This window comes from Apus apus, chromosome 3, assembly GCF_020740795.1.
Source record: "Apus apus isolate bApuApu2 chromosome 3, bApuApu2.pri.cur, whole genome shotgun sequence".
NCBI lineage: Eukaryota > Metazoa > Chordata > Aves > Apodiformes > Apodidae > Apus > Apus apus.
The window spans coordinates 82,184,573-82,199,360 of record NC_067284.1 but is presented as its reverse complement, the minus strand read 5'-3'; the positions used below and the strand labels follow the sequence as shown (position 1 = coordinate 82,199,360).

The window sequence follows — 14,788 nt, the reverse complement described above, 5'->3', positions numbered from 1 at the left end:
GATAACACTTATTGTCATTCATCCCTATTTTACACATCACATCACCACTGTACCCAAGTGAATTCCCAGCGTGGAGTAAAGCAGGAGGTGGGCTGACTGCAGTTCAGTCTGGATGACACCACAGATTATGCGAAATAAAACTCAAAAAATGACCATCATTTTAATTACTTGAGGGAATCTTACTCCATTTTTTTTTAAGGCTCTAGTTCAACAATTGGTTCTTTTAGAGGCAGTGCCAGCCTAACTCACACTCTTGTTTCTGTTCCCCCACAACTTCCTTTACCTTGCCAAAACTATGCAACATACTACACCAGAGACTAGATCAGTACTACGAAAGAAAGGAAAAACAGTGTCACCTGGCTTATTTTTCCCCTGAATCAAGTTTTCTAACCTAAGCCACTCGTCGCATCAACAGTTGCAGTAGCACAAGTAAGAACACCAGGACAGGCAGCATCAAACGTGCATTGCTGCAGAAAGAAAAGCCTCTCAAACTCTGTCCCGAAGTTCCACCACAGAAGTTACACTGACTCTGCCAGTTATTCCTGCCCACACAGACAGCTGCAACAGCCATGCTTGCTTAACGGCAAGATGAAGAGCCTGATTCTCTTCCCAATCTGTGTTTCTCTAAAGCACTCCAGCAGTATAACAGGGCTCTGAAGTGGGCAGAAACTCATTGCTGCACTGAAACCACTGCAGTTTTCACAGGCATTGATGCTCCCCTAAAACTTACATGTGCAACTGCAGTAGGAGGACAGAGCCTGGGTTCATATTAATGCTTTTAAAAATTAATTAAGTTTTTATTTTTCTAGTCTTAGATAAATATGCAAGAGGTTAAGTAACACTTTCTAACAAGCAAGAAACATCAGCCAGGGATCTATTTCCCTGCACATATAAACAGGTACTTCAGGGTTTTTATGGATGTTTTAGAGACATTGAACAATAATATAGGTTCAGCTAAGGGAATACTATTTATTTGTCTTAAAACTTTCAATTGTATTGTGGTCAAAAGGCAATCCAGCTCTTTTTAAAATTTACTGACAGCAGGAATAGCCAACTGGAACAGGGATAACAAAGTATTCTCTAGCAACTCCACAGCCTTCGCAGACTTCAGTATTATTGGCAATGACCAAGTATTTGATGGGACAGTGTTTCATACACACAGCAAAGACCATCAAGCACTACATACAAAATTAAAACTTCCGTTCACAGCTTGAACTTTGCCTTTGTGATGACTAAGACAATAAAAACACACCACAGTGCTGCTAAGATCACAGTAATTCAATTGTGTCTGTCTCCCACACATAACAATTCATTTTGCTGACAACTAACTACAGATCAGAAAAAAAAAAAAAAAAGAAAATCTTCTTGTCCTTGCATTTGACAGAAAAGCAATCTCCTAATACCATTCCCCACTGCTGAAAAGTCCAGTGTCTTCGACTAAAAAATATTAATGAAAATCATTAGAAGCACTGAAAGTTTTCTGTTTGTCAGGAAAAAAAAAAAATCTCCATTCAAATGACCTCCTCCCCTATTTCAACAGTGGTTGCAGATTTTAATGTTTAGATTTATCAGTCAACACATCTCCCTGTGTCTTTTGCTTTAAGTATATCACTTATTTAAAAGCTGTACAGTCCACAGACTTTGATGTCTACTTAATTTTTATGGTAGAAACCAATGAAAAGGTATCTTTTATTATACAGGCTCTTTACTTCTTCAGTAGCTAGAGCTGAAAATTTATTGGGAGGCAGCAGATTGAGACACATTTGCAAAGTTATTTACAAGAGCTTGGGGCAGAGACTTAGGATGCAGGCAACTAAATGAGTCAGCCAAAGAGAAGGCAACACAAACACATGCAATACTTTTACAAGATTCTGTGAAAATTAATTTTTTTAGGAGGTAAGCCATCAATATAACACATGAAATCTCTGGCCATCTTAAGTCAATCATGTACTTCCTGAAGTAGTGAAGCGTCAGAGAATCCTGGTTTCAATGAAGACACATCTTCAATGAAACCAGGATTCTCTGATACTCAACTAATCACACAATACGGGACAAGGTGTGACTATCTCAGACACAAACTGAGCTGTGTGGTAATTCTCTTTTTACTGTATTTTCTTGAAACAAAACATCCCTGATAAGTAGCCTCTGGAAGATTTTTTATTTACACAGTAGAAATTCACACAACCGAGAAATGTACTTCCCACAGACCGTTCAATGGTAGTTCAGTTGCTGTAAATTCTGGACTCTGCAAACATAGACAAATTTAGCAGTAAACCTGAGCATGAAAGGCTTCATATAATTAACTGTCATTCTTCTAAAAGGATTGTCAGCATTTGGTTTTATCTTTAAAAGAACAATGTCAAAATACCGGGTTTGTACTTTGTGCTAGATGATCAAGGCAACTTATTGGAAAAACAGTTACATTTCAGACCTAGTTATGGTTTCTCTTAATACATTAAATAAAGACGTTCTGATAGGACATTACAAATAGCTTGCTGCTCAATCAATAATTTTGACAGAACAGATGGGAAAATATTTAAACATCTAAACAAACTGTCTGCACACCTATGTTGTGAAAGAAAACTGAGAACTTGGATACACCATCTACTGTCATTTTAAGGGGAAAAAACTGTTTTCAATTAACCTCAGTTCAGGTGGAGTGTATGTTCCTTAAGCCTTCCTGGTAGTCCTTTACACATTTTTATAGTTACAGTTGTTGGTCTGCTAACAAATAGTCACCCACATACTATTCAACAAAAGTTAAAAAGTGTATTTGCTGGAACTTTCTATAAATTGTTGAAATAACCAGAACAATGAGAAAGTTTATAATCTAACACTAAAACCCAAAGGTAAAACACATTTCTTTATAGAAAGACTTTTTACCAAATGTATGAAAATTCTTCCTGCAGAAAGGTATGTTTGCCAAGTTACTGTAACTTTATCTTGGTATGAGCAATGAAAATATTGCTGCATCAAAAGTAAAGAAAGCCCAGACTTGAATGAATACTCATTGCTTTTATTATACAGAGCTGAAAAGACAAAACACCGAGGTTATAGATACCCTAGGAGTAGGTAAGTCTGAATTCAGTCAAGGAAGAAAGTTTTCTATTACTGCTCTAGTTTTTTACTGCTCTAATTTCTGCAGATAGTTTTTCTTCATTTTGTATCTGCTTTGCCCTGCTGTTTTACTTCTGGTCCCAATGCAGACTATCTTCTTAATACATTTGTGTACTAGAGATTTCCCCCATCTTATATAGCTCTTTTTGTTAGGTAACCTTAAAAAACTATAGCAAAACGATTATTTTCTTATTTTTTTCTAATTTCCTGTCACACACTGTGCTGCATCAGAAATGACACATTCTGGTATAAATGTGAATTAAGCAAATTCATATTCCTAGAATAAAGAACATGCAGTATTAATACATGCATTCAACCCTCTACACTAGAAGGGATTCTGACTTCAGTAGAATTTAAAATCTAAATTAAAAAAAAAGAGTTAAGCTGTTGCACACGGAAAAAGTATTCTAACAAAGGACTGTAAAAGTCATTGGCAACCCTAACAATCAAATAAACAAAACCAAAACAAGCCAGCCAAACAAACAAACCAAGAAAACAACCACATCACGTTAAAAAGACCCCTCAAAAGTAAAACCTAATCTATCAACGAAAAAAAAAATAGAAAAAGACCAAGAAAACTAAAATAACTCTGTTCCAGAATTAACACACACCTTTCATGGCAGGGGGTGAGTAAACGCAAAAGATCATTTCAGTCTACAGAAAGATGGCTGTTCCCTCGTAACTACCAACTCTACCACTGGAAGAAAAACTACAGACCTGTTCGTATCTGTATTAATTATCACAGCACCCGCAGTAGTGTCCATAACATACACTGCCATAAGATGCAAGATGTATAAGAAGTAATAAACAATGATAATACCGTGATATTTCTTTCTGGTTGCTCATTCTTCCTGAAATGATTTTGAATTTTTACCAGTGTTAAACAGCATTTGTTCCGCTTTTGTTTATGCTTCATTACTTTCAGAAAAACTAAAGGCTTTTGCTGAAATGGAAATAAGGTTTGCATCGAATAAATGAAAACTAATGAAAAAAAAAAAGCTTCAAGCATGTTATTGAGACAGTCTTTGTAAAAACTGTCACACTTACTTAAAAAAAAAAAAGTGTTTTTTATAAGATTTCTGCTTTAAAATTCTGGTTTGAATACAACAGTTTATCTATTAGCAGAGTGGAGCTAATCTGTTTCCAGTATTTTTATTTTATTTTTTTTGCGTATTTGTTTTATCTTTCCCCTTGAGAAGGCTGATACTGCATGTGGACAGTCAGGTTTTGTGCCTGGTGAGATTAACCAGTTTGCAGGAAAATTCAGATTCTTGTTACATCACTGGTTATCTGGCTTCAGAAGAAAGCCTAACTCTTCTCCTAATTAATCTGTTGTTGCAGCAATTCTTCTGTATGTATAACTGAGCAACACTTTCGTACCCCCATCTAAATGCTCCCCATCTTTTGATCTTGATACTGGTTATTGCCAAGAAACAATGTTCTGCTCTGGAGACCCTGCCTTGTCCACATTCTATCATTTTCATCTCAGGGGCCCACTGGCAATGTCAAGCTGACAAAAATGCCCAAATTCAAATCACTAGCATTTATGATGATTTTGGAGCATAAGATGACACAATGTGGTACACTAAAATACAGTAAGTTACAACAATACAGAAAAAAGATCACATTTGAATTTTCATGAGGTGCTAGCATTTCAAGATAAAACAACTTTTAGCATTTTCATTTCTAAATAAACTGGTACTTGGAATTCTAGTGTAAAGAGAAAATTCCACATTGTGAATCTCCCATAAATTTTAAGGGACATTTTCAGGCATCGATGCTATTCCTTCTCACACACCCTCACTGGATCTCACCTGGAAATAAACTGTAGCTAAATATGCAACTGACAGCTGTTCAAGACACACACAAACACTAAACCCCATTTCCACAGCTAAAATAAATTCTACTGTGCCTCTGCAAGGTATCAGATTCTGCATGAAGCACCTAGGTAAACAGAGAATAAATAAACTTGAACCATCCTTTTGAAGCCAAAAGAAAATTAGTTAAGCAAAGCACAACAACATAACTACAGTGTTTGGGTAATGAGCAAACCAGCTATACTTGCAGGGAAATGAGTGCAAGTTATCAGAAGTTGAGGCTTTTTGGTTTTAAGCAAAAGCTAACAACCAGAAGCAAAGCATTCTGCCTCATCAGGAAGCCATAATGTCTTGTACTATAGGTTAAAAAAACCCACCTACTTAAATATAAACAGCAAAAATAATTATGGCATCAGTGTTGGTAAAAGATTTTGCAATTAAATACTCATCAGACTAGATCTTTTATAGAATAAAATATATCTCATAATTGGAATTTTTTTTAAATGCAATCTTTTTTGTTTATATAACTCAATATGAATATTAAGACTCAATTAAGTAATGCAAATGAATAAGCAAATCTTAAATCCTCATAGCAGGGTAGGTCCTTGGATGTGGTCATACACAGACAAAAGATGGTATTTTTTTGTTGATTTTATCATCTCTACTTACTTAGCTTTACGTTTGCCCATATAACAAAGAGGCAATGCTGCCTGTTACAGATTATCTCTAGTCATATGAGTATTCCCATTACACACATCATTTATTTACCATTGTAATAAAAGCATTAAATTCTTTCTCGTGACATCAGAAGAAAAATACTATCACAACCTGCAACGTGACATTAGAGAATGACCCTTCTGATAGCATTTTAGAGCATGAAACACCACTGATTTGAATGCATCTTTTTAAAAGAAAGAAATAATACAACTACCATCTTTCCAAGTCTCTGGCTGATAAAAAATAATGTTCTATACTTAGACAAAATAACACTATGTAACATACTTTCCTAAATATTGAACACTCATAGGTTCCATTTCTTTTTATCAAAAAAAGTTTTTTTGTTTTGTTGGGTTGGTTTTTTTGTTGGTTTTTTTTTGGGGGGGAGTGCAATAGAGAAGGGGGGCACTCTATTTTGTTCATTCTAACTTGGTGATCAAAGAATTTTTATTTTTACACTATTACAGAAGTGCATTTTTCTAGGTTTCCAAAACCACCTTATTCAACCTTCCCCATCTGTCACCATCTGCTTCTTTTTAGCATGTACTTTTTGTGTGATCACATAAGCATGTGAAAAATAACTAACATTCAGATGATTGTCTGCTGGTACATTTGAGGACTGGGCATAATAAAAGTGAACTGCCAAAACGTACTTAACACTTCTAATTTTGTTGGGTCTTGCATGTAAGCTACATTTGATTTTCAAACTGTTTTACAGTTGGAAAGTTGATCAGGTACTCTAACTCAACAGTAAAACTGAGACTACATAATTAGCTCAGCACTATATTCAAAGACAGGAACAAAACCCAGAAATACATCCACATGAGTTCACACATCCATCTTGACTGAGTCTTTCTGCACAATGTTGCCTGAGGCACAGGATAAGATGCTGCAAGGAGCCTACTTCTGGACAGTCACAGCCTGTGTCTTCTTTACAAGCTGCCACAGGACAAGGAATAAGGGACTCACACAATTACAAGGTGTATGAAATCTCAGCATTCCTGCTTGTAAATGTGCTTCTTAATGCAGTTTTAATGTGAAAAGAGCAAAACAGGTCTAAAGCTAGACAGACAAACCTCTCACCCTCCAAAAATACATTAACCTCACTCTAAGATAAATGAATATATTAAATTCTTTCTGTCTTGTTAGACCACCACTACAGGCCTCTCAGGTCTGTAGCAACCCACTATGAACAAGAATACCAATGCACTTATAGCAACACAGACAATTTTAAAATTCTTTAAAAAAAGAATTAACAGAAGTGAAGAAAATAAAAAGAAGCCAAATAACAACAGGAACTACTTTTTCCCACAAACAAACCCAAAAAGACACTGACAATAATTAATCTTCATTAATGCTCACCAGAGGTAAACAAATACGATTTAGAACTTGCTCTTTAGACCATGACCAAAAACAGTGCCTAACATAAAGCTTCTTTTCCACTGTCTCTCTTTACAGTATTGTTCCAACTCTTAAGAGGTTCACAGTGGTCTTAAAGCCTTGAGAATGCAGACACCATCTAGCAACATCTTAACAGCTGCTTTCCCTTAATTTGTGCTATTTTCCACAAGTTCCCTTTTTCCATAGTCACCTTATCTATGCAGTAGTTCTAGAAGTGGACAGTAGTGGCACAAACCTATTATGTATATAAAAGTTGCAAGGAATTTCAAAAAGCACATTACTTTGATGCCTCAAATTAACTGAAATTTAAAGGAGAAGGAGATTAAAAGGAAACTGTCTACTGCACAACAAAAATCATTCTGTCTTTCATTTCCTCTGCATTCCTAACCAAACAACTCTCCAGCAAGCTCCTCTTAAGTTGCTCATCAATTTCTCCTGCCTTTTGTGTCTTTGCAAAACACTCCATTAGTTTCTATTAAAAGAAAAGAGAAAAATTTTCTTTCCTGTCCCCCACCACATTTTTCCCCATAAGAAAAACTTCTCATCTCTAAGCTGTGTTGTCTGGCCTATCAATCTTATCTGTGAGATCACTAGGTTCATTTCATTATTTCCTTTTACCTCCTGTTGGCCTCCCTTGCTATCTTCATTCTTATTTTACTCTCCCCCTTTTAAAAAAATGGGAAGGGCAGAGAGAGCAGAGAGGACAGAGTGGGGAAAGGGGGGAGAAGGGGGAGAAGGGGGAGAAGGGGGAGAAGGGGGAGAAGGGGGAGAAGAAGGGAGAAGAAGGGAGAAGAAGGGAGAAAAGAACAGGGAGAAGGAAAGAAGCAAAAAAGGACCTTCATGATTTTCCCTACACTGGAAGGAGTTCTTTTAACATTTACATGTCAAACTCTATCTGCATTGAAATCCCTGTTAAAAACACTACTTTACTATGACGCCTGCAAAAACTGAAACATCAGTTTTCATAACAGCTTGCCTCAGTGCACCCTGGTGGTTCCCTCTCTACCTATGTATCACTTAAGTTTCAAATCATATCAAACAATGTGGTAGATCATCTTATTCTCAGTCCCAACATTTATCAGCCTGCCTTTGGCAAATGTCCTGATCCAATGCAAGTGTTAAAAGAATGAAATAAAAAATGTATAGCTGACAAAATGCCCTTTCTGCCTCTATCACAGCATTTTATAATCTGCATTTACCACAACATTATTAGGAAATTCACCTTCAATTCCTGTAAACACAGCAAAACTGCTTTTTCTTGCTATAAACCTGCAGCAGCATGGGGTACCATGCTTCCCTTTGCTGAAATTCAGCCACTAAACTTTCATGGCCAAGTTTTAGATTTTGGGTCACCCCTACATCCAAGCCATATCCTTCATCTCAAAAAAAGCTGTAAGTAAGTAATTAAGTGAAAAGTGAGGAGAGACAGAAGTTGCTTCTTGATAAAAGAGTTCTACCTTTCATTTCTCTGATATAAAACTCAAGGAAATAATTGATTACATATGATTTCTCTCACTCCCATTTCTAAAAGAAAGACCACCAAAAAAAAGCCCAGCCACGAAACATCATGTAACTTATCTTAGTATTTCCTTCATCTCCACTGGTCTCATTTTAAAGTAAGTTGTAAGACATGTAGATTTTGCATGCCTATAGACGAAGGCTATGGATCTACTCTGGTCTTATTTGTTGTAACATGCCTTTAAGTCATAGTAACTGCATAAACTATATGCAGTTACTTGCAGTATTTTTTATTTTTTTTAATAAAAGATTACTCTTTTTATAGGAATGCATTCATCCACCTAGTCTGTCATTTTACACTAATAAAACTTGATGAGGTCCTGCCATTTTCCCTGTTATTAGAATGCACCCAAACATCACTGATCATCTACATCCATGAATAGTCACTTGGATGATCACCCGTGAAGTCCATTGTTCACGGCCAAAAATTCTTCTCACCTGTTACTAAAAAGATCCAAAGCTTCAAAATTAATTCCTGGTATTTAAAATTAATATTTCACAGGACACCAAAACTTAGTACCACAGTGACTGCTCACTGTAAGTAAGACTGTGCACTTACCCTAAGAACTTGAACTGAAATGCAGAGAGCCAGAAACTGCAATCACGTATAAGAAATTGGCCTTATAATCAGAGCTGCAAGAATGTTTATTTCTCTGTCCAAGAAGCTTCACTTCCTGAATGTTCTATTAAATAAAGTCTGTAGAGGTCTGGAACTTTATTAGCAGTTCTTTGATCCCTGATAATCAACTGAAAACTATCAAAATCCAAACTGCCTTTAAATGTCTTACAGGTATATTTACAAGTACTTTCTCAGTTTTATTCTTTCATTATTAAACAAGTGATACTGTTTGGAAAAGACATATGGTCCTGTCCTGCCTTTGCCACTGCAAAAGAAACATTTTGTGGTTTTTTTTCTAATGAAGTCAAGAGTACATCCCGATTTCGTAAATGGGACCTTAGTTTATCTTTTTCTCATTATGTCTATGTTTATTCTCTGACACCACAATGATGTCTAACATGACCATTTATTTTAAAGGACAACACTGGAAACAGACACCTCAGAAACAGTTTGTTCTTCCTGAAAAACTACTAAGGAATGAGAAATTATAAAATATTTTATACCTTTCAAATTGGAATACCAAAGATTCTTAGATCATAGGGAAATATTAAGCATTACTACTATGTTTACAAAGAAAAAATGAGGCTTGCATTAATTCTATGGCAGATGATAGATAAATGTCACTAGTTATCAGATAACCAAATTATTCTCCAAGGCCTAAACAATTTCACAAATAAAAAAGTTACTTATTCTTCATTAATTGTGACCAAAATGTACCTTTGTACTGTAAACATATGTAAGCCCTGATACTTGACAGTGGCAACTATTTTCTTCCTAGAGGACATATTCATATCCTACCATCTCTTATGCTTGGCACATAACTATGTAAGATAAAGCACAGTCAGTGCTATTTTAGTTTTCTTTAAACTGTATAATACTGCTGGCATTGGATAACAGGGAAGGATTTGGGGAGGACAACAGGAAAGGAATGCACCTGTGGGCCACCTAACTGGAAGCCTTGCATACCCCTGTAACAGTACAGTGTTTGGTGAAGGTACTTCACCAAGTACCAATAAACTAACAGGTGGGTGCCACAAACAATAAATCAGTGACCATGCAGAAAAGTAATTCTAGCTCTAAAGATGAAAACTGGCTCCAACCTGGCAATCTCATTACATTTTTTTTTTCCTGTGGCCCACCATCCATTTTATCTGCACATACACAGGGGGGGCATTTTTCTGGATCTGCCAGATATCAGCACAGTCAGTCTCAGTTCCTATTTGAAACGTCAGGCCCTATCTATGACAGATGAAAGAGCTATTCCAAAGGAGGGTGGGAAGAACTAATTTGATCTCAGAAATATAAGCTTTCCATGGAAAACACAGCAACAGGTATGCTTATTTTCTCCTTAAGACTAATCATCATGGGAAATAATTCTGTGTGGATCCACAAGAACACCTTCACCAGAGAGAAGGTCAAACAAGGAGGAAATCTACCTTACCCTGGCTTAGCTACTTCCTTGCTTTCCTGTTGAAAACAACTGCAATCCAGTTTTTGCAAAAAGATGGAACAGTAATCAAGACTCTATGCCTCAAACAATGGTCCAAAAAGCATTTTAAGAACCAAGCTCAAGTTGTTTTTAGGAACTGAATCCACAACACTGAATTCATACAAAAGAAAATATTAAGTCAGTTCTCAGGCTAGGCAGACAATCCTGCCAGTGGGTCAACTGCCAGGCTCCTGGGTCAAGTGCTTCCTGGCTATTAGACAGCAACGTCAGGCTACCTGAGTGTTACACAGTACACTGTCCTAGTGTCCTCTGCCACCAGCCAAAAAGTGCATAGGAAACTGAACCAAAAGGCCTGCAGAAGGGATGCATCCATCACAACTGACCTAGGTGAAAGTGAAGGATGCAACAGTATTATTAAAAGGATGGATGCTGAATGTATTTCTCAATATAATTGGAGAATATCTTGCTTCTAAAAAAAAGGGCTAAGAGGTATCTGCGTTTACACTTTTCACAGCGAGCCAAAACGTAAGTGAATGCTGCCATTTGTCTTGAGATAAAAAAAGCAGAATTTCACCATGGTAACAGAATTAAAGTCCAGCTGTAACGTTAGGTTCTTATGATCTGCAATTTGTCAAAAGGTAGTAAGTCTTTAGCATCTGGCAATGATTTCTGTGGCCTGAACTGCAAAGAGAAGTAATTTTTGCACATTAATAGACTGAAGGACCTAGTCTCTTGATGGTTCTTTTATCAGTCAGCTGTCCCAGGTATGAAAATATATAAAATTATCTTAGGTGAGCAACTATCCAGCCAATGCACCAGTAAAAACTATTGCAGCAGCAGAGAGTACCAAGGGGAAGTTTATTTTTTACAGTAGTGTCTGTATTCTATTAACTTCACTTTTTTAGATAAGAATGCATGAATAAAGGTGTTGACTCTTCTTATGCTATATCAGTAATCTGTCTAGGTTGCTTGCTCTAAACCCCTCACCTCTGAGGTAAAAAGGAAGGATTCTGTGGTACCCAGAGTTAACGAAGAATCTATTTCCTTCAAGACAAATTTTCACCCAGTGAGTCTTCAAAAATACTCACAATGGGAGGTGGAGAGGAGTGGGACTGCTACATTACTTGTGTGTCTAAAACCTGGAATGACACCTTGCCAAGTTTGATGGAAGTGAGCTAACAGGTTTCCATAAGTGAGAGATGGAGAAACAGATAAAAGCAACTGAATGGGATATGTGCACTCTTTCAGTGTTTTCAAGACTGCTGACAAGAAGACAATGAGAGGGTACGAGTTGGCTATGACACCTGTGGTCTATGCCAGTGATGACAGCATCACCCCTTGTGTTCTCGTTGCTGGAACCGATTCTGGGTGTGTAACACAAGAAAAGTGGCCACTGTACCAACTTAAACAGGTAGATCTGCCACTTCTAAGTAGCCAGAAAAGATTCAAAGCAGGCTAAGAATAGTTCTGGAATCCTTAAATGTAAATAATGCTGATTGCTTCTGCACTAAACACAGAAGAGATGTCAGAAATTGCCAAACAGGATAGTAACAATCTGCATCCACGTCCTCCTTGGAATCTCTGGAATGGGATTCTGCAAGGGAGATCAGGTATCAGTGAGCTGGGCTTCATAGCTAGAGCATCTAGTGACTTGCCAAACAACTGAAATGAAAGCACACAACCAACCAAAATTATTAAGGTACTTCATACCTGCAGTGTGGGAGCATGACTGCTCACATTTCACTGCTGAAAGAATTAAGGACGATGGAACCAGATGGATGAAGAGAAAGTCAGAGGCTCCTAAGAATACTGATGTTTCCTTTATAGTGGGAGAAAAATAATGTATAAAAAAATCTTGCTGTGATCAAAAATTATTTCATTACCTCTACATGCCATGTTAGCTTACAGCCAACTATTAGCAGTTTCAATTTCCTCCCTGAGTCCAAATTAGAGGATACTTAAAATTTGTTTCAAGAGGTTTAGAAAGACTCTCAAACCCACAAACCTGACCATCCTAAGATCTTCATCTCCAGCCAGCAGTATCCAGCATGTGACATGTACCAGTTTCCTTGACAGTTCTAAAGTTCAGAATAAAAAATGAACAACAATCTAAACCTGCTTGTTGAAATAGGCTCCAGGGCTTGCTGCTGCTACACAGGATTCAATACTCCTGAAAATCAGAAGAGCAAAGAGCGAAGAGCTGTGCTGAATCAGTGCCTCCTTACCTTCTCTCTTTAGGTTAAGGCACATTCTTCTTCAAAGATGATATGGAATAGAGACTTTCTGGTGGTCCTGAGTCACTGCAAGAGGTGGGGGGGTCCCTTTCAGAATCCTTCTTAAAACAAACAGTAGGACAGAAGGGCCTTGTAAAGCCCTTTAGTTGACTAGAAAGTTCTCTCAGAATCAGGTGTGTAGCAGCCTTGAATGCTGACAAGAATGGAAATAAGGGCTAATTCAGCATCCACAGAAATGTTGGCATTAAGTAAAAAAATAATGCTGTCTTTCATGTCAATACTAGAGTTGGGTTTGGCAGCCCCAGGGCAGAGGCAGAGTGACATTTCCAAGAACCATGGTCAGAACTGTTGACGGAAGCCAGAGAGGACAAAAACCCAATTTTGAGACTGCTTCCCTTGCTTTTTTCAGTAGGCGTCAGTGGCAGAGCTGTCAGCACTAACATTAGAGAGATCATTTATGCGACCTGATCTTCCACAGCAGATTCCTGAGTGGCCAAACCAGAACTGCAAAGGGAACCAAAACTAAATCCTCATGTCCATCTTTTTATCAGTCCTCAAGAAGTGTGATGTCTGGCACTCTGAGTGCTAGCCAGTGGTAATGATACGGTGGCACACTCTGGGATGCCACTTCTGCATACATGCTAGGAAATGGCTATATTTTGGTGCCCACCGCAGTTCTGTGGCTGATACACTCAAGTGTTTTTAGCAGAAATATCTAAAATTTCAACTCCCCCTCCCTGCAGTTGCGAAGCTCAGATAAAACCTACTGAATTCAGTACCCTCCTATTCCCCCTCCCCTCCACCGAGGCTATATAAACAATAGTTATACAGCTCAGTTAAGCAGAATCGTATGTTCCAAGTGACAGACAGATGGAAGATTATTTTTGAAGAAATCGTTGGAAGATAAAAACCGTAACAGAGGAAGGCAAAGATGAGAAGGAAAATGCACATTAGAGGCCTTTTTAAACTCTAAGAAGCACAGTGTCAATAGACAAAAAAATCACCAAAAAGATAAGTAGCACTTACATTCTGAGTAACAACTGCATAGCATTAATCATGCAGACTGTCAGTTCTTCACTACAATGAACAGTTTTCAGCATACAAACACCACAGTCTAAAATTAAATTAAATGAAACATAAACATTTTACACTGCATTACAAGAGTATATTCTAAATCATACCTCGGGTGCCAGGTATTCTGGAGTACCACAGAATGTTTTCATAGTTGCTGCGTCTGTGATTCCTTCTTTGCAAAGTCCAAAATCTGTAATTTTTATGTGTCCATCTTTATCCAACATTAGATTTTCTAACTGTGTGTTGGGGAAAAAAATGCTCCCTTAGTATTTAACAGGACAGGCTAACACATTACATCAATTTTTTTTCAAAAGGTACAATATAACATAACTTATCTGTAATTTTTTAAAAAAATTACAGCATCTATTATATTACAGCATTTAACAGTGTGTATTTTTATACAATTTAAATAATTATGTAATACTGTAATACAGTTTACAATAGTAAATCCCAGGTCAATCCAAACATGGTCTTTCATTCTGAAGTTTTACAAGGTTGGTGTATCTTCCATAGAAAAAAAGCAAAGGTTGTGGAAAATCAAGATACTGCAAGGATTTATTTTAAAAGAATGGGACACGGATACATACAAGCTGTTTCATTAAAGCATAGTAAGTAAAATGCAAAGAAAGCAAACATACTTCTGAACAACTTTTCTGAACTTTTTTTTTTTCTCTTATTGTAAGGCATGCAGTGAAACTAACAGCCAAGAAAAATCACAGCCCTAGCCCTGTATTCCTAAGTCTGCATAAAGCCTGAAATACAATTCAAAGGTATGTATTTCCGGTTGAGTCTAATGGTTTCATACAAAGAAGATGCAAAGTAGATTACACCAGTAATTAAA

At 37.0% G+C, this 14,788-nt stretch overlaps 1 protein-coding gene across 4 annotated transcripts in view; it reads right to left on the bottom strand.

Moving 5' to 3' along the window:
- The window catches only part of AKT3 (AKT serine/threonine kinase 3), a 149,629-nt gene that overhangs the window by 21,019 nt on the left and 113,822 nt on the right, over positions 1 to 14,788 (bottom strand). For all 4 annotated transcript variants that reach the window (XM_051616220.1, XM_051616218.1, XM_051616219.1 and 1 more), the window contains one exon: positions 14,055 to 14,183. In XM_051616220.1, the coding sequence (XP_051472180.1) occupies positions 14,055 to 14,183 (129 nt within the window). The remainder of the gene's footprint in view (positions 1 to 14,054; positions 14,184 to 14,788) is intronic.